Source organism: Asterias rubens, chromosome 20 (genome assembly GCF_902459465.1).
Source record: "Asterias rubens chromosome 20, eAstRub1.3, whole genome shotgun sequence".
In the NCBI taxonomy this organism is placed as follows: domain Eukaryota; kingdom Metazoa; phylum Echinodermata; class Asteroidea; order Forcipulatida; family Asteriidae; genus Asterias; species Asterias rubens.
The window spans coordinates 9,096,316-9,115,207 of NC_047081.1; the positions used below are offsets into that span (position 1 = coordinate 9,096,316).

At 38.1% G+C, this 18,892-nt stretch overlaps 1 protein-coding gene across 1 annotated transcript; it reads left to right on the forward strand.

Moving 5' to 3' along the window:
- Window positions 1–1,224: 1,224 nt before the first annotated feature.
- Window positions 1,225–17,994, forward strand: LOC117303633 (steroid 17-alpha-hydroxylase/17,20 lyase-like). The gene is made up of 9 exons (XM_033787848.1): window positions 1,225–1,816; window positions 4,075–4,254; window positions 4,938–5,031; window positions 6,971–7,129; window positions 11,074–11,282; window positions 11,525–11,653; window positions 12,747–12,983; window positions 14,235–14,333; window positions 15,550–17,994. Exons 1-9 carry the CDS (start codon window positions 1,621–1,623, stop codon window positions 15,801–15,803), a joined length of 1,557 nt encoding a protein of 518 aa, XP_033643739.1. The 5' UTR covers window positions 1,225–1,620; the 3' UTR covers window positions 15,804–17,994.
- Window positions 17,995–18,892: the final 898 nt, after the last annotated feature.

Below are 18,892 nucleotides of genomic sequence, written 5' to 3' on the forward strand. Positions count from 1 at the left end.
ATCTCAACATATGCATAAAATAACGAACCTGTGAAAATTTAAGCTCAATCGGTCGTCGAAGTTGCGAGATAATAATGAAAGAAAAAATACCCTTGTCACACGAAGTTGTGAGCTTTCAGACGCTTGATTTCGATTTGAGTAATAACCAATAGTGTCCAGTGCCTTTAAATGCACATTGTAAGCCGTGCAAGGTGAGTTTACCTCTGTGGATCAACGAACACAGGTAAAGGTGACCTCCCGTGACAATCATTTTTTTTTTCCTTTGACACGAAAATTCCGCGAATGCCGTTGGATTTTACAACAAAGGTAGAACACCCTCTCGAGGTCATCGTGCGAGTTAAAGGCAGTGGACACTATTGGTAATTACTCAAAATAATTATTAGCATAAATCCTTACTTGGTAACGAGTAATGGGGAGAGTTTGATGGTATAAAACATTGTGCGAAACGATTCCCTCTGAAGTGTTGTAGTTTTCGAGAAAGAAGTAATTTTCTACGAATTTGATTTCGAGACCTCAAGTTTAGAATTTGAGGTCTCGAAATCAAGCATATGAAAGCACACAACTTCGCTTGACAAGGGCGTTTTTTTCTTTAATTATTATCTCGCAACTTCGACGACCGATTGAGCTCAAATTTTCACAGGTTGGTTATTTTATGCATATGTTGATATACATCAAGTGAGAACACTGGTCTTTGACAATTACCAATAGTGTCCACTGTCTTTAAAGGGCGGGTATCCTTTGGAATTTATTCAACAATTTAAATACCATAACAATTTATAACTTGGTAAAGAGCGCTGCAGCTGTTCGTAATGCATAACTCGGAGAAGGAATGTGAACAAATAACGGGAAGCTATAACGAACGCACACATAGAGGCATGCACTAGTATGTTTTCTACGTTCCTTTCTCCATAGCATGATGGTTGGAGCATAGGGAAAGCTGGTCCTTTCTCTATGGTTGGAGCTTCAAAGTTCCTTTTCATCTTGGTTCTTTCACTACCAGGAAACACACTTCATTGTTATTGTTAAACAACTATAAACAACAGTCCGAAGAGTTGAAGGAACTTTGGGTACAAAGCTATTGATTGTGGCTGCTTAATGCGCCGTAGCACCTTGTAAACCCTTATAAGGTGCTAAAGAATTGGGTCTCAGAATTCATCACTGCAGTAACCTATCTTTCTGAAAGTTTGTATATACTCAGCGCCTTGAGTACCTTGTTTGGTAGATACGTGCGCAATATAAGACTTCGATATTATATTATTATTGAAGCATTACTTGTCAACAAGCCATTCAACCCTTAGTCCGGTTCCACAGTGGCTACGACTCATGGCAGAGCCTGTGTTTCACCCATGCATCTTACCCGGTTAGCCAGAAGCCGCTACCGTGAGCCACAGCCACTCAGAAAAGGTGCGCAAAGATCACTGAGTTCATGGACCGTGCAACCAGCGAACGAAGCAATGCTCTATAGCAAATTAATGTGTGGTCTTTAGTTCTGTGTAGGGATATGGAGGTAGGGACAACAGCTTCTGCAAATCTTACAGCACATCACCACATGTAACGTTTGGGTGCAACTGAAGGCACCTTCAAGACGAATTCGGGAACTTGAAGACAAATAAACTTAAAATGTTCATCTCGGCAGCCATTGGAGGCGACGTTGCGACCAACAGTCTCTTTCAGATAACTGGCACTTCTATTATACTTGGTGCAACAGTGGTCGTTCTGGTAGTTTTGCTCGTTGTGTGTATTGGTGGAGGAAATCACCGTGGAGAAAATCCGCCCCCGTCGCCACCGGCTCATTTCCTCTTGGGGCATTTAAATAGTAAGTAATCGTCTTTGTTTTTAAAGTTTAAATAAACCCAAAACTATGACAAACTTTACCTTGCACACATTCCATGTCTTATATATGTTATTATTTGTTTTATAGTTGACAACATGTACATGGACATGCATTTATAGAGGGTCGTTTAGCTTCCCTGGGTCGACCCCGGTGTGTGGCGATTTTTTTTCCCCAGGACGAACGTGGTTAATTATTTGCCCTCGTTCGTCCTTGAAAAAAAAAAACGCAACACACCGGGGTCGACCCAGGGAAGCTAAACGAACGCACCCAGAGTTAATTTTCTTATCATCAATTGGGAAGTTTCCGTTTGGCGCCCTCATGGCGGTGCACCACTTTTTCATTCGATATGAAATAATACAGAATTTGTTATTTACCTCAATTATGAGATATCCCTTTTTGTAAAACTGAGTGAACAAGTTATCCATAAAGGGTATATATAAGACCTACATTTTATTACTCGTTTTTTTTTGGTCACTGACCCCTGAGACATCCCTTCCTCAATAGCCGTGATTGGTTGCTCAGCCTGCTACCAATCACCCACTCATCACACACCACCGGGCAACCACCCACCCCTAGACTCGCCCTAGTCCGAGCAGGACATAGGGAAACTAGGGGTAACAAAAAAAGGGGGCTGCAATTTCATCCCATTACATTTGTTTTACCACCATTGTTATGTGGAGAGACAGTAAATTACTTGGGTTTTGCTTCTCCTAGCCCATCTGGAAGTATTTTTTGTTTATTGTCATGCATCTTTGAAATTGCTGAATAAATAACTAATAACAAAACAATCATTTGAAGGCTGCACTTTTCATGGAAAGAAGAAGAATTAGATTGTCGGTTTTTGCCTCTTGGTTGTATTAATGTCTTGCCTCTGTGTTGAAGTACTGTATATAAGTGTAAATTCCCACGGGAGGTGTTCTTTGCTTGAACTCAATGTCCTTACTTTATACGGCATTGACACGGCTTGAAACGGTTTTTATATTAATTTGGGAACTTCACTGGCTATTGTGAGTGTGACCTTGCGTGGTCTTGTACACAATTAGAACAATGACCTCCGTAAGGGAGCCATTTTTGTTCAACCTTGACCCCACGAGTGAATTCTTTAGATAGAGGAATAAATAGAACAACGAAAGCAGGACACCACAAACTGGATCCGAAGGTTGCGTCGAGTTATTGTCCCCTCCTACCCGTTTGCGCGCTGCCCGGTTTCTTGGTGTGCTGTACAGAATGAGTCAATGGAAGTTGACCGAGATTTATTATTTAGAAAAACAAAACGACAACTGACACTCAAAACCCCAGTGATGCACCTAGGGTGTGTTCGTTTAGCTCCCCTGGGTCGACCCCGGTGTGTGACGGTTTTTTTTTTCTAGGACGAACGTGTGTTATTATCTGCACACGTTCGTCCTGGGAAAAAAAACCCGCCACACACCGGGGTCGACCTGGGGAAGCTAAACGAACGCACCCATAGTAAACAAGCATTCTTTCATCTGCTTACCTGAAAAAAGGGAACGAAACAAATTGAGCATTTCTTAGACTAAGAGAAGTTAATGCCTTTCTGAAAGCACTCATGTTTAAAGCTGTCCATGGAATGTAATGGTTGACTGAATCTAATCATCAAGTAGCAAAAGGTCGTTTATTTGTGTTGTCAAGTAGGCCTAGGCATATTCCGACAGGACAGCTTGCAAAATTAAAATAGACATAACTCCTCTTAAGAATGATCAATTTCTTTCATCCTTTTTTGTCCACTATTAAGCAGGAGAGGGTGCTTGTCAAATCTATGCTTTACTGAAATTTTTAATTGTCATTAATTGTTTGTTTTGAAAAAATCATCACTAATGGGATGGAATTGTTACCGCTAAACCACACCCACATTCCCCGCGATCCTCATTATTTTGTCACATGAGTGCCCCTGGTTCGTGAGGGAAATAAGGCCACATAAACATAAAAAATTGTTAATCGTTCTTATTAATGTATATTCAATTAATATTTTTATTATTATACATAACTGCTGTTGTTTCAATCACATTTACACTTCTGCTTATTGTCATTTTTCAAATAATCTTTGTATTTTTAAACAATTTATATTGTCAACTTCTTGTCATAAGTAATCATTATCGACTTTATATGGAGATGGCCATAATGTAATTGCCTAAAGATAAATAAACTTTTGTGAATTAAATTGAATTTAATTGTTAAAAAAATAAATAAGAAGGTAAAATCTTCTGTTCGTCCATTATTAGTTATGTCATCTTCACCCCCGCCACCGTGGGTAACTCTAGACAAGATTGGGAAGGAGTATGGTGACGTCATGTCTTTGAAGGTCGGCCATTGGGCCATAATGCTGAATACGTTTGCCGCCATCAAGGATGCGGCATTGAACTACGCCAAAGAGATGGGTTCTAGACCGGTCAATTACTCATGTGAGTTAAGTCATAATTATCAGTTAAAGGGAAAGTACATGTTTGGTAATTGTCAAAGACCAGTCTTTTCATTTGGTGTATCCCATCATAACCATAAAATAACAACCCTGTGAAAATTGTGGCTCAATTGGTCATCGAAGTTGCGATAAAATGAAGAAAGTAAAACACCCATTGCTGGACGAATTAGTGTGCCTTTAGATAAGAATTTCAGATAAAAGACTTCTAGCTAGAAGTCTTTTATTATTTTAGTGAGAAATTACCTCTTTCTCAACAACTACGTTACGTCAGAGGGAGTCGTTTCCCACAATGTTGTATTCTATCAACAGCTCTCCAATTATCGTTACCAAATAAGTTTTTAAGTAAATATTTGTTTTGATTAATTACCAAACGTGTACCTTCCCTTTAAAGGGAACTGTTATTAAAGGCACGATACACCTTTGGTAATTGTCTAGGACCAACATTCTCACTTGGTGTATCCCAACATATGCATACAACAACAACAAATCTCTGACAATTTTTGGCTCAATATTGGTCATCGAATTTGCGAGAGAATAATGAAATACAAACTACCCGTTCTTACCCTGAACGGCCTTTACAACCAACAAATATGTCCGAAGATTTAAAAGTAAAAAGTAAAACATAAGTTGCAGTTGTTAATTTCCTCTTTGTTTTCGTCTTGACAGCAAACATGTTAAACGAGAACGGCAAAGACATATCACTTGGATCATATAGTCCAGACTGGGTGCTACTGCGTGAGTTGGGAATACGAAATCTCAGGTTGGTATGCATTTTGTATAACTAACAGTTATCTAAACAGGGCAACAATTCTTAGAGCACAAAACCCTAACATGTATAAGCACAAACGAATGACACTTGCCGGAAGGTTACCATTCAAATTACCATGTCACATGTACAATTTGTAACTGGTAGCTGTCCTGCATATTTCTGCTTGAACAGCTCTTCGAAATTTGGTCCGTGTTTATTGCAAAACCTATAGTGTAACTTTTTCTGGAATAATGTTAATTTGGCATGTGTGACACTAATTTAGTTCTCCCTGCACGTACACCGATGTGTAGATACTTTCACAAGAACTGAAAAACTGGCTAGCTCGATGGACTAGTGGTGAGACATCCGCCCCAGCAAGGCAAAGGTTGTGGGTTCGAATGCCAACCGAGTGATGTGCCTCTGGATTTGGTATTCAGAACTCGAGAAAGTATAGAATAGGCCTACACTTCAAATACTCATATCGGAGTGGATCGCAAAAACAAACACTATGAGTTTTGTCTTTGAAAACAGAACATAGAATTTAGGATGCATAGTTCCATATTTTGCCGACCTGACCCATAAAATTAGATCTAAAAATAAACAACCTTTTTTATGTATAGATTCGAGCACACTGTGAGTTTGCACGAAGACATCCGCCAGTAAAAAGTGGTGATTAATTACAAACTGAAAAATGAAATTTCTGTTGTAATCCTGAGGTTATCTCGAGTAGATACAATTGTGCACGAAACTTGTTGAGTGCAAAGACTCAAAAAAGAATTAATTTCTTTCGGTGAAATTCAGGTCAAGGAACTTAAAGTGAAACTGTATTTATTCCTCGGTCAACGGTCTCGGCCTTCATCCGCCCACCACCCACGACTTCGTAACACCGTTTAAATTGGAATTGAAAAATACATACCTACAAAGCAACATTCATAACAATGACATGTTTGAAAATTGTAAAAACTGCACGCTACAACAGGCACAACCCCCCCCCCCCCCCAAAAAAAAAAAAAAAAAAAAAAAAAAAAAACAACAACAACAACAACAACAACAACAACAAATAAAAAACAATAACAAAACCAACAAACAAATTGAAAAAAAAAATGTATTATGTACATTTTGTACAAAGCATCATTCATATTCATAACAATGAAATGTTTGACAATTTTGAAAACTGCACACTACAACAGGCACCCCCCCCCCCAAAAAAAAAAAAAAAAAAAAAAAAACATTCAACAACAACAAATGAAAAACAATAATAAAACCAACAAGCAAATTGAAAAAATATATTTGTATTATATACACTCGTACAAAGATCATTCATATTCATAACAAAGACATGTTTGAAAATTTTGAAAAATACACACTACAACAGACAACCCCCCCCCCCCCAAAAAAAAAAAAAGAATTAACGAAATCACGACAACAAAATCACGACAACAAATAAACAAACAAGAACAGAACCACAACAGGCACACACCACCAACAAACAAAACAACAACAACAACAACAACAACGACCCTATCTTTTCATGCATTAATCATTAAACAATTTTGTTTTGTATGTTTTTTTTTCTTTTGAGTGGAGCTCTAAGACTCCGTTTATTCATCACCAGTGAAAACAAAGTACAAACATCTTCAATGGAACATTAACACATACTGTTAGATCAATACATTGAGGATACAAGAGGCTAGTTAAAAGACAATGAACAAAGGGTGATATAACTTATCAAAACAACAAGAACATCAAAACATGAAAAGCAAATGTTTGCAAGAAAAACGGATTTGATTTAAATTTTGTAGTATATTGTTATTTTGACAAGACGTAGGCCTGAATACCTGTATAGTTACACACCATGTCATTTCTTAATTCAAGAGAAGAACTTAATATGTAACAACCTGAGATTGATTGTTGATGTTTTTTTTTTTTTTTTTTTTTTTTCAATTGGTAGAGACTTTACAGCCAATAAAAAGATCGAGAAAATAGCTCACGTTGTCTTCAAAAAGCTGGAGGAAGATTTGGACCAACGAGAAGGGAAACCAGTGAATATTAAAGATATAATGATACCAGCAGTCGCCGGTGTCCTGAGCCATCTCTGCTTTGGTTTTGAGTAAGTATAAACCTTATAGACCTTAGAGGGAAAACGGTGACGTTACAATCGAGACGCACATATTTGTCACGCGGCGCACAGTATTGGCCAATGAACAACCTCCTTTTGACCTCTAGGTGAGGGCGCCCTACTGAAATGACGTCATGTGCATAAGGTCTAGAGAGGTTGCGTGACCCCGCAAAAAGTTCGTTGTGCGCGCCGCCGGTCGGCCATGTTGAGTACTATTTCGGTTGAAACGCGTCGTCTGCTCGCAACAGCAGACGCACGTTTGTAACCGAAAAAGTTGGAGTTTCTCCGACAGACAAACTTGGTGAAAGTTTTCCTTCAGTATTTTATTTGGTATGTTGTTTAATAGAACAATGAACAACGCAAGTCAACGCCCATACTGTGAGAAATCACTCACGAATTTTTAAATTCGTAAAAAAAAGCAAATTTTAAACAACAAAGATCCATGAATTCAAACCTGCCGACTGGTCTCCGAACTTTACTCAGCAATGTCGTACCCAGAGCTCTGTTATGTATTAGTACATACACTTTATATCAATAATTTAGGTCATTTAAGTCCATAGATGCATAGGCCCTACAATCAATTGCACGTCCAGAAAAATCTGTAACAAACTTTGGAGTTGTATCTTATACTCTTGAGGCCGCCCTTATTGCGACAAATTATTTGTGTTCAAATCGGAACTGGGGTTGTAAAGCAATCGCACAACATCGGTAAACAGATTGTCCAAAGGCCCACACTTCGTGTATCACAACTTATATATAAAATAACAAACCTGTGAAAATTTAGGCTCAATCAGTCATCGGAGTCGGGAGAAAAAAACGGGAAAAACCTACCCTTGTTTCGGCACGTTTCGCCGTGTCATGACATGTGTTTAAAATAAATCCGTTATTTTCGATATCGAGAATTAATTGTTTTAATGTTTTCTCAAAAGTAAAGCATTTCATGGAATAATATTTCAAGGGCAGTCTTTCACCATTACCTTCTGTAAACCTTTTAAGTTATTTGTAATTTTTGTTTCTGTGAACTTTTAATTTTTTATCTGCTCAGAAAGTGTCCAATGGCTTTGAAAATTAAATGACTTGTTTTCGGCAATGCTGATACGGTATTAGCTGGCCTTCATCGGCACAAAACATATGAGATCTGGTATAATTATTTTAGATTCAACTCTCTGAAGGGGTGCCGGTGATTCACGTTTAACAAAAATACCATTGACAATACGCTCAGACATAGATTTGATTTGTTTTGAAATGGTTTTTCGCACAACTTACAAGACATTATTCGCGCGGGCCAGAGGCCGAATTAAACCTTTGTACATGTAGACCTGCATGTACGCATTTTTAAATGTGTAAAACAATTTTTAAATACAAATCAAAAATTGGAGTGAACAGAGGAGAAAGGAAAGGTCTTTGGCTTGCTGAAAAGCAAGTCAAAAATAAATTAAAGAGAGGACAATGTCAAAGAAGCCATAGTTTAAAAAAGCACAATTACTCTTTGATGGATTTGGATATAAAACCAACATTGTAACTATTTTAAGTTGTGGATTTTGTTTTTATTTATTCATTTATCATGAGTCAGTGCAACATCAATGGATCTTATTGCTTTTATAAATTTAGATTGACATTGAATACGAAATGACTTACTTAGCATATACTGTAACCAATCAACATGAAATGATAACAACTTTTTCCTTAGCCGGTGTGTCTAATTAATCGGAGAAAAATTGAAACACCTTGTTAATAGGGTCATAGATCCCCAGCCGTTGCTTGGCCCTGCTTGGTGCACAATCGATGGTAGCCAAACAAAGAAATGCCACAGTCTCCTGGCTTACGATGTTTAACCCTAATGAACACTTGAACTGCTTTGCGGCGGGTGTCAAAAACTGACCTATGTGACGTCACGCGAAACCTCTCTCTATACATGTACATGTATTTTTTCGGGCGGCTGAGGTGCTCTATGGTTTAGCTTTATTAGTCTACACAGCCTTGATCAAGGCTATCAATGGACCTGAATAGATTCCATTTTAAAGTTCAGATTGATTTTTAGAATGTGATCGGCTGACCATGACGCTGTGCTCTCGATTGAATAGAAGTTAAAAGCTTTTATCAGATGGGAAAAAACCCACAGTTTTCTGAGATTGCACTATCCAATTTAAATGGGTCACATTTCAAATAGTTCAGCTATTACTTGTCAAATCTCTATTAAAATGTTGAAGTGCAAAAAGTGACTTTTCTCGTCATTATGTAATACAGCAAATATCTTGGCCCAATTTCATAGAGCTGCTAAGCACAAATATTTGCTTAGCATGAAATGTTTTGCCTTGATAAAAACAAGATTACCAACCAAGTTTCCACGTGATTTTCAGGATAAGCAAACAACAGCTCAATACATGTAACAAGCAATATGCAACAAATAGAAATTAGGTTGGTAATCCGGTTTTTACCACTGGAAGAAATTTCATGCTAAGAATTTTTGTTGTGCTAAGCAGCTCTATGAAGTTGGGCCCAGGAATGCACAAAGTCACCTGGGTTTTTGTCAAGGTGACATTATGGTGACACTTTGGAACCGAGTGCCACGTTGGCAAACCGCCGTGGGGCTTCAGTTTGACTTGCCCCCGAGGTATCACCTGTCTTTCGTCGACTAAAATACCCTGTTATTTGAAAGTAACCCCCCCCCCCCTGAAATGAATTTTATTAAAACTTCGTCAATATACAAAACTACACAAACTATTAAAACCAACTACTCATTAATTGAGCAACATGTAAAGAAAAAACAAGCAAATGGCCAAAAACAGTACATTTTATGAATGGCATTTAGTTTATACACATCAATACAAAAAAGGCCCTCTTTTGGTATTGAACTTTTCAAAGTTGTTATTTTTTTATATTAAGAAACTTCTTCCCTTTTTTTTTTACTTTACTTATTTTTTGTTCATTGATATTGTTTATACATCTATGCTCATTTTCCACAGTAGGCCGTTAGTGTTGAATCGTATGGGGGTATGCTCGTGTTAATTACTCAAGCAATGTTATGCAAACACGCCTTTACTGCTTTATTACAGGAAAAGGAAACACAATAAACCTTACCTGGCAGCACAAACCATAAGTGTCATTATACGACCAAGGACACTTTAATCAGAAAACCACAAAAACACCTGGTATGACCTTGATGACGACAACGTTGACCTGTTTTGTGGCGGAATTTTATTCTTGCCAATTCATATCCCATTGCGTTAGATAGTGTATCAAGTTTTCATGACCAGAATACATCGGACACTATTGGTAATTACTCAAAATAATTATTGGCATAAAACCTCACTTGGTAACGAGTAATGGGGCGAGGTTGATAGTGTAAAACATTGTGAGAAGGCGGCTCCCTTTGAAGTAACGTATAGTTTTCGAGAAACTGAAAGAAGTAATTTTCCACTAATTTGATTCCGAGACCTCAGAATTATAATTTAGTGAGGTCTCGAAATCAAGCATCTCAACGCACACAACTTTGTGTGACAAGGGTGTTTTTTCTTTCATTGTTATCTCGCAACTTCGACGACCGATTGAGCTAAAATTTGCACATGTTTATGCGTATGTAGAGATACGCCAAAACTGTGAAGACAATTACCAATAAGTGTCCAGTGTCTTTAAAGCAACTTCTTATCGCAACGGCTGTATAGCCCGAGTTTTGTCAACCGAGGTTGATTTTTTTGGGATGCAAAGCAAAAGCAGATAGGCCAAGTTCGTTACACATAACAATTATGTTCATATAGGGGTAATTGTATTCGTTGATAAGGCAAAAAAGTTAACGATTGTTTAGGGGCCGCGCCTCCCTCCTTTTTTGTTTTGTTTAACTCAGACGAAAAAGGGGCCGGGCGGCCATTTTGGAAAAAACACCTACTTTTTTGTCGAAAAGGCCATACATTGACTATTTTGATTATTGTCAACAGGGCCGATGCATCGGTACACGAACGCGTCAGTAAGCTGATGGGTGGTGACCTGTACACCTACATCGTTGGACCCAGAAACAAGGCTGACGTCATACCTTGCTTACGTCACATTCCGAGTAGTGGCATCCGGTTCATAAAAAATACAACAAGTGACCTAAATGGACTTCTGAGGTCAGAGTTCAAGCGACACAAAGAGAGTCTTGACCCAGGTATGACAATAAACACATTCACCAAAACCGATTAATTGATCGAGTCATTCGTTAATTTTCATCTTTCAAAATTGCGTTCATTAGTTGAATTCATATTGATTTGGATTAGCAGGGAAAATTCTAACTGACGATATGGACTTGTTAATTGATTGATTGATTGACTGATTGATTGATTGGTTGATTGACTAGTTGGTCGATTTATTGATTGATTTTCACCTTCCAAAATTGCGTTTATTTCCCAGAAAATCTCCGTGATTTGATGGACGGTGTTATAAATGCTCGCAATCTGGGCCAAAAAGCTGATCCTGAGAAATACAAGTTCATGACCGACACACACGTCTACCAAGTAATATCTAACTATCTCGGCGGAAGTAAGTTATACTAAAATCATGTTTAAAAAAACCTGGACACTATTGGTAATCACTCAAAATAATTATTAGCATAAAACCTTACTTCGTAACGAGTAATGGGGAGAGATTGGGAGTATAAAACATTGTGAGAACCGGCTCCCTCTGAAGTGGAGTAGTTTTCGAGAAAGAAGTAATTTTCCACGAATTTGATTTCGAGACCTCAAGTTTAGAATTTGAGGTCTCGAAATCAACCATCTAAACGCACACAACTTCGTGTGACAAGGGTGTTTCTTCTTTCATTATTATCTCGCAACTTCTACCGATTGAGCTCAAATTTTCACAGGTTTGTTATTTCATGCATGTTGAGATAAAACAAGTGAGAAGACTGGTGTATGACAATTACCAATAGTGTCCACTGTCTTTAAAAGTACTGGATGGTAATTATTGAAAGTAACTGTTAGCAGAAAAACTTACTTGGTAAGCAATCAAAGCTGTTGATATGTAAAAACATTGTGAGAAACTGCTCCCTCTGAAGTATTACGTAGTTTTACGGGCAAGTTCTCATTTAAATTAACGGGTGTTCTCACTCAAATTAACGGGTAATTTCTCATTCAAATTATTATTAAGGACTTCAGGCCTGATTATTTAGGCATCTGGAAGCACTCGTATGCATATGTTGGGAAACACCAAGTGATAATTCTGGTCTTTGACAATTACCACAGTTTCCAGTGCCTTTAAGGAAATATTGCAAGAGATAGTGATGTGACGACACAGTTTTTCACAATTGCTTTACACTATAATATTATGATTAGGACTAATAATCAGTTTCACTTGTTGTTTTGCTGTTTTCATCTTACTTTTTGGTTTTCTATTCCTGCTCATCTTCCTGTTTGTGTGTGAGCTTACGAAATGGCCCTTGTAGGGTATTTTATACAACAAAACAGTGGACGTTTTCTTTTTCCACTTTTGAAGCCACAGGGTAATTCTTTAGAAAAGGGATATTTTTTTTAAAGGAAAATTTCACTTTCCAAAAGCGTTTGGAGACTTCACTGTATTTTTGCGCTATTTAAAAGCTGTTCATTCTTGTTATTAATTAGTATTATTATTTGCACAGCCACCGCGGGTTTCATAGTGGCATCGCTATGGTCTCTTACTCTCATGGTAGCAAATCCAGAGAAACAGGAAAAGATCGCCTCCGAAGTTACGAGTGTCGTTGGCGAGGACCGAAAGCCTGGTCTAGATGACCGAGACTCGCTGGTGTACGTCAGGGCAGCTATTGAAGAGATTCTACGGTACGCCTGTATTGCCCCGCTCTCGGTGCCTCACAAAACCACACAGGATATCACGTTTCGTAAGTATACCATTGGTATAATATTGTTGGATACTATTGCCATATTATTGGTATAATTATTGTTGCTATATTATAAGTTATCACACAAGCGCGAGTGGAATACGGAAAAATATAGCGCTTCTGCGTCTCATATCCAACGAGGCCGAAGGCCGAGTTGGATATTGGACACAGACGCGCTATATTTTCCGTATTTCCACGAGCGCGCGTGTGATAACTTATTATCTTCAAGCAAACTTGGCGCGTTACATAGAACACACAAGACGCATGGTAGTGATATTAGCCGTGCAATATTATACAAATATTGACTGCTTCGAGTGCTATGGTTAAAACTATGACTCCCGAGGTGATCCCCGGAGCGTTCTATTTTCCCGAGGCGAAGCCGAGGGAAAATAGAACGCTCCGGGGATCACCAAGGGAGTCATAGTTTTTAACCATTGCACGAGTAAAAGCAGTCAATATTTGTTTTATAACACCCCAAACATTTCTAAATACTGTACTATTATTATTAAGTTACAGACCTGAATGCTACAATCCACGGACGACGCGAATACAGATTGCAAACACTTAACTGTGCTGCATGTAGTGTCGTGCAGTCCGAAATTGTTACAGACTATTAATTTATCATCCTCGTACACGCAACGGACGTCTGGGTACTGCACGCCGTGTGCTAGTCTGTCGGACTAGCGCACGGCGCCGTGTGCTAGTCTTCGGACTAGCGCATGGCAAACCGATGCGCTATCACACGGCCGTCGTCTAGCAAAACTAAGACATGTCATGTGACGCGCTCTAAACCAATGAGCAGGCAGAATACTTGCAAGGGGTGTTATAAAGGTTTTTATCACTACTCCATTCTGCGAATCTGATTGGAGGATTAGCGCGTACTTGAAGATAATACTGGTATATTATGTGCCTCTGAAGAAGGTCCGGTTTGGATCGATGGCTTAGGTCCGGTTTAGATTTAAAGCTAAGGCCACCTACCCTACTCATTATTGGTATACTATTGGAATTTGTTGGTATATTATTGGTATGTTACTTCGTGTATTATTGATAATTACATGTATTGGTATGTTTTATTAACAACATCACATTGTGACCAACATTAGTGTCCACTACCTTTAGCACTAAAACACTACTCAAAAGAGCCAATTCACATGGTGCATACCCGCAAACTTTATATATCTTTGTCATTCTTCCAACATGCAACATTTTTAATTAACTTACGAATTATCACGTATTTGTTTTTGATTTCAGGTGGTTATAGCGTACCAAAAGACACTTCAGTTTTAGCCAACTTTTATGGTTTGCACTTCAATGAGGAGTTTTGGCCAGCACCATTCGAATACAAACCAGGTACAGCTCTCTCACTCTCTCTCTCCCTATCTCTCCTTATTTGAAGTATTTTCCTCTTCAGAACAAGACACTGCCGTCGACTTCACAAAACTCTTCCTTACTTAAGACTAATCTTAGGACTTAGGACGAGTCACAACCATGCACTGTAGCATGCAGAAATTAAGATTAACCCTAAGTTAGGATGAGTTACTCGTCCCATGGAGCTCACCCTAACTCGAGATAAGACTAGTCCTTACTCTTTGTGAAATCGACCACTGGACACCTTTGGTAATATTGTCAAAGACCAATCTTCTCAATTGGTGTATCTCAACTGCACAAAATAACAAAGGCTGTGAAAATTTGTGCTCAATCGGTCGTCGAAGTCGCGAGATAATACTCATGGAAGAAAAAAACACCATTGTCACACGAAGTTGTGTGCTTTTTCAGATGCTCGATTTCGGGACCTCAAATTCTAATTCTGATGTCTCGAAATCAAATTCAAATACTTTAGTGGAAGATTACATCTTTCCCAAAAAGCAACGTTACTACGTTACTTCCGAGGGGAGCCGTTTCTCACAATGTTTTATAGTATCAACAGCGCTCCATTGCTATTGTTACCGAGTAAGTTTTTATGCCAAAAATTATTTTGAGTAATTAATTATCAACAGTGTGCAGTGCCTCTTAAAGGATCACGTTGCCTTGGATCGGACGAGTTGGTCTATAAAAAGCGTTTGTTATGAAATGCATATGGTTAGAAAGATGTGTTAAAAGTAGAATATAATGATCCACACATTGTATCACGCAAAAATGCACGGTTTTCATTTTACGTCGCGAACTAAAACGGTCGGCCATTTATGGGAGTCAAATTTTTGACTCCCATAAATGGCCGACCGTGTTTGTCGCAAGGCAAAACGAAAACCACGCAATTTTGAGGCATGTTTGTGTGGATCATTGTATTCCACTTTTACACCATCTTTCTAACCATACCGATTTTATAAAAAAACGCTACAGAACGCTTTTCAAAGACCAACTCGACCGATCCAAGGCAACGTGTTCCTTTAATGGAAAGTTTCACATCACTGTATTATAATGTAGCAACCGGCACCCTCGTTCAATAATTTAAAAACATGATATTCAATCTAAACAGTTTTCGTTTCGAAACCATACTTTCACTTTCGCGTGAGAGTGGGAAACTACATGGTAATGACACGTTTCTGCTTGTTGTTTCCTTGTCCAGAGCGGTTTATTGACGAAGGGGGGAACTTCCAAAGCAAAGCGCACATGTTTCCCTTCGGTTACGGCGTTCGTGCATGCCCCGCCCAGCCCGAGGCAAGACAACTTGTTTATCTCATTCTATCATGGCTCACACATCGCTACGCCATCACCCGGGTACCAGGCGAGGAGCAAAAGGATATTCTTCAACAAGACCCACAGGTTCAAGTTGCACGGGCACCAGCGCCGTTTGATGTCATACTTCAAAGACGATTTTAAAGGAGTTGTGGGCGCGGCTCAGGCTATAGCTTGGCTCGCGGTTGTTTTGACAATATTGTGCGTGCTTTGCGGAGCCTGAAGCCAAATCCAAAGCCGAAGCCGTGGTTTCGAAAAGGACCTAGAACTCGCTCGGAATAATAAGTCACGTGGTAACTGTTTTCATTATTATGGTGATGGCATTAGGTGGGATTTTTTTTTTCATAGGTGTTTTGTGTTTGTTTTGTTTTTTGAAAAATAAAGTGAGCAATAATGGACAGACATAGAATTTAAATGTTTGGTTTTCCCGCCCAATTTCAGCACCGAATGCCACTCATTTAAACACTTGGTTCATTCAAAGAAGAACGTTAAAATTGTTTTTAAAATAATGACTGAAACGAATTTGAATAAGAAAAACGAAATCAAATGTGCACGAAAACAAGACTGAGTACTAGCATACCTAAAATAGAAATTAAGCTTACTGAAATTTGCCAGGAAAACCAAAACGACTTAAGTTAACAAGTTAACATTTTGTACTCCGATTAAAAAATGTAAATAATACTGGCCTAATTATGTTTAGGGTTATAAGAATAACTACATTTATTATACTTCTAGTTTACGACTGTAGTTTTTTTTTTTAATATGCTCCACACCACAGGCCAGGCTTCAGAACATCCGTTGGGCCAATGTTTTAGGCTTAAAGGCAATGGACACCATTGGTAATATTGTCAAGGACCATTTATTCTCACTTAATAGCAAATCTGTGATAATTTTGATTCAAATTGGTCAACGAAGTTTGCAAGAAAATAGTTTGTTTGATTTCAGATGCCTATAAAAGGCTTCAGGCCTGAAGTCTTTTGATATTTCCAGTGAGAAATTACCTTGTTCTCAATCAATACGTAACTTCTGAGGGAGTTGTTTCTCGCAATGGTTTACCAAGTAAGTTTTTACGCTAACGAGTATTTTGAGTATGTTACCATTATTAGAGTCCAGTGCCTTTAATTATCCTTCGAATGACAAGTGACACAATTGAAGAGGAAATTACTTGATAGCTGGAACTACAATAGAAAACGTGAAGTCAACAAGCTACAATGCAACAGGAAATTAAAAAGATAAAAACAACACAGTTCCTTGCCTATAGGAAGTTAGATATATAGCCCAAGATTCGGTTTCATTATAGGCTTAGAATATAAGTTATATATAATCTAACACAGTAATATTATATAACTTTATAACATATATTATGTAATAACCCTTTCACCATTGACGAATATTTCGTCTGCCCAGAACTAAACTGGCAATATCATAATAAATTTTGGAATTCAAACGGTCAAAAAATGAAAATGCATACATTATGTTTAAAACAAAAATATCAAAGTCAACAAAAAGAATGTTTGACTTAGAAAATGAATGTTTCTTTTTGCCAAACCCTTGAAGACCACTATTAATAAATAAACCCCAATAACCAGGAGCTCTAATTAATATGCAAAAGGAATTTGCAAACCCTTTACAAGATTGCTTATGACCTTGTAGTTTTGAGCAGACGGCTTGATTATTTCCGGTAGTGATTTTGACATAACTTTAGTTTGTTCAGCCTGCGTTATTTCCAGGCAGGAAGAGCGTTATACGACAGAGGGGAATACTTTCCCCGAGGATAACTGAAATTTGACAAAGTTTGACATGGGGCGCCTCGGTTTTTTTTCTTTTCTTGTTGTGCCCGGGTTGGTTTTTGAGACCCGGGTTTTGGTCCGACTTATTTTAACCAATTTCTGATATGATAAACATTCAATTTTTGTATTGATGATTTATTTTTATGTTCGGCACATGAGGGTATATGGTGCTATCCCTTTTATTGTGTCTTCATTACATTATTTACTTGGACCTCAGGAATTCTTTTTAGTAATTATTATTATTATTTTGGGGGGAGGGGGGGGGCGAGGTTACCTCTGTACAAAAGGAAAATAATATTTTAAAGTATGGTAACATATAAGAGATAGTGACGATGCCCTCCTCTCCCGTATCGTGCCTAAAGTAAAGTACGACTGAGACTGAACAAATGACGACGGAGGCAACTTAAGCCCCACCTTTATTTGGGGACTAAAGTTTCCCAGTCCGATTTTGCATTTTCTTGTTTGTTTCCATGTTTCATATTATGGTTTAAAAATATTGTTTATTTTGGTAAACACAAATAACAAGTTATAGCGCTTAGAAATGATATGCAGTTCTATTTTGTCACTTTTATAAAATGTAATTTATTCAATTTAAATTGATTTCATTGGTTTATAATCGCCACCAGATTTAGTCGTTATTTTTTAGGGGGCGTCGCTTTCAGAGGGAGCGGTTAGGGTTATAAAAACAATTACTGTTTCTGAAATGAGAATGGTTGAATATCAAAATCAAATATTTTAGTGGAAAATTACTTCTTTCTCGAAAACCACGTTACTTCAGAGGGAGCCGTTTCTCACATTGTTTTATACTTCCAACAGCTCTCCATTGCTTGTTACCAAGTAAGTTGTTTTGCAAACGTGATTATTTCGAGTAATTACCAATAGTGCCCAGTGCCTCGAAACAAGGAAAATGAGCAATTCCAACAGCATTTTAGAGAGAGATTTGAAGGCAATGTGCCCATTTAACCATTATATAAAAGATACTGCAACCCAAATTTCATGAAAGCCTTGTCTTGGAGGATATCTGTCCCCGGAGATTCGTTCCCCCAAACGGAAAGGTAAAAACGGGCTGAAGGAGATTGATTCAAAAGAGGGCGCTATCAGAAAAAAGGTCAGTCCTCATTACAGACCTTAGTTGACAAACAAACCGCGCTGGCATATTATCATTAACTATAGTTGGCATGGGCGGCCGATTCTGTGGCCAGATCTTGGGGGGGAACATTCAATCGAGATGTTCCGTTACGAACAAATTAAAATTTTCAATAACACAAAAGTAATCCAATGATTGGCTGCTTTGTTTTCAACAAATTCAACACAATTTTTAAATAAAATGTTGTGCAATATATGTTTTTCCTTTTAATTTGTGGCATCCATTAGTTTTCAAACCAAGGCAAAATTGCTTGCCCGCTTTTCAAACACCGCCCTCTTGTGATGAAAAGAAGCATA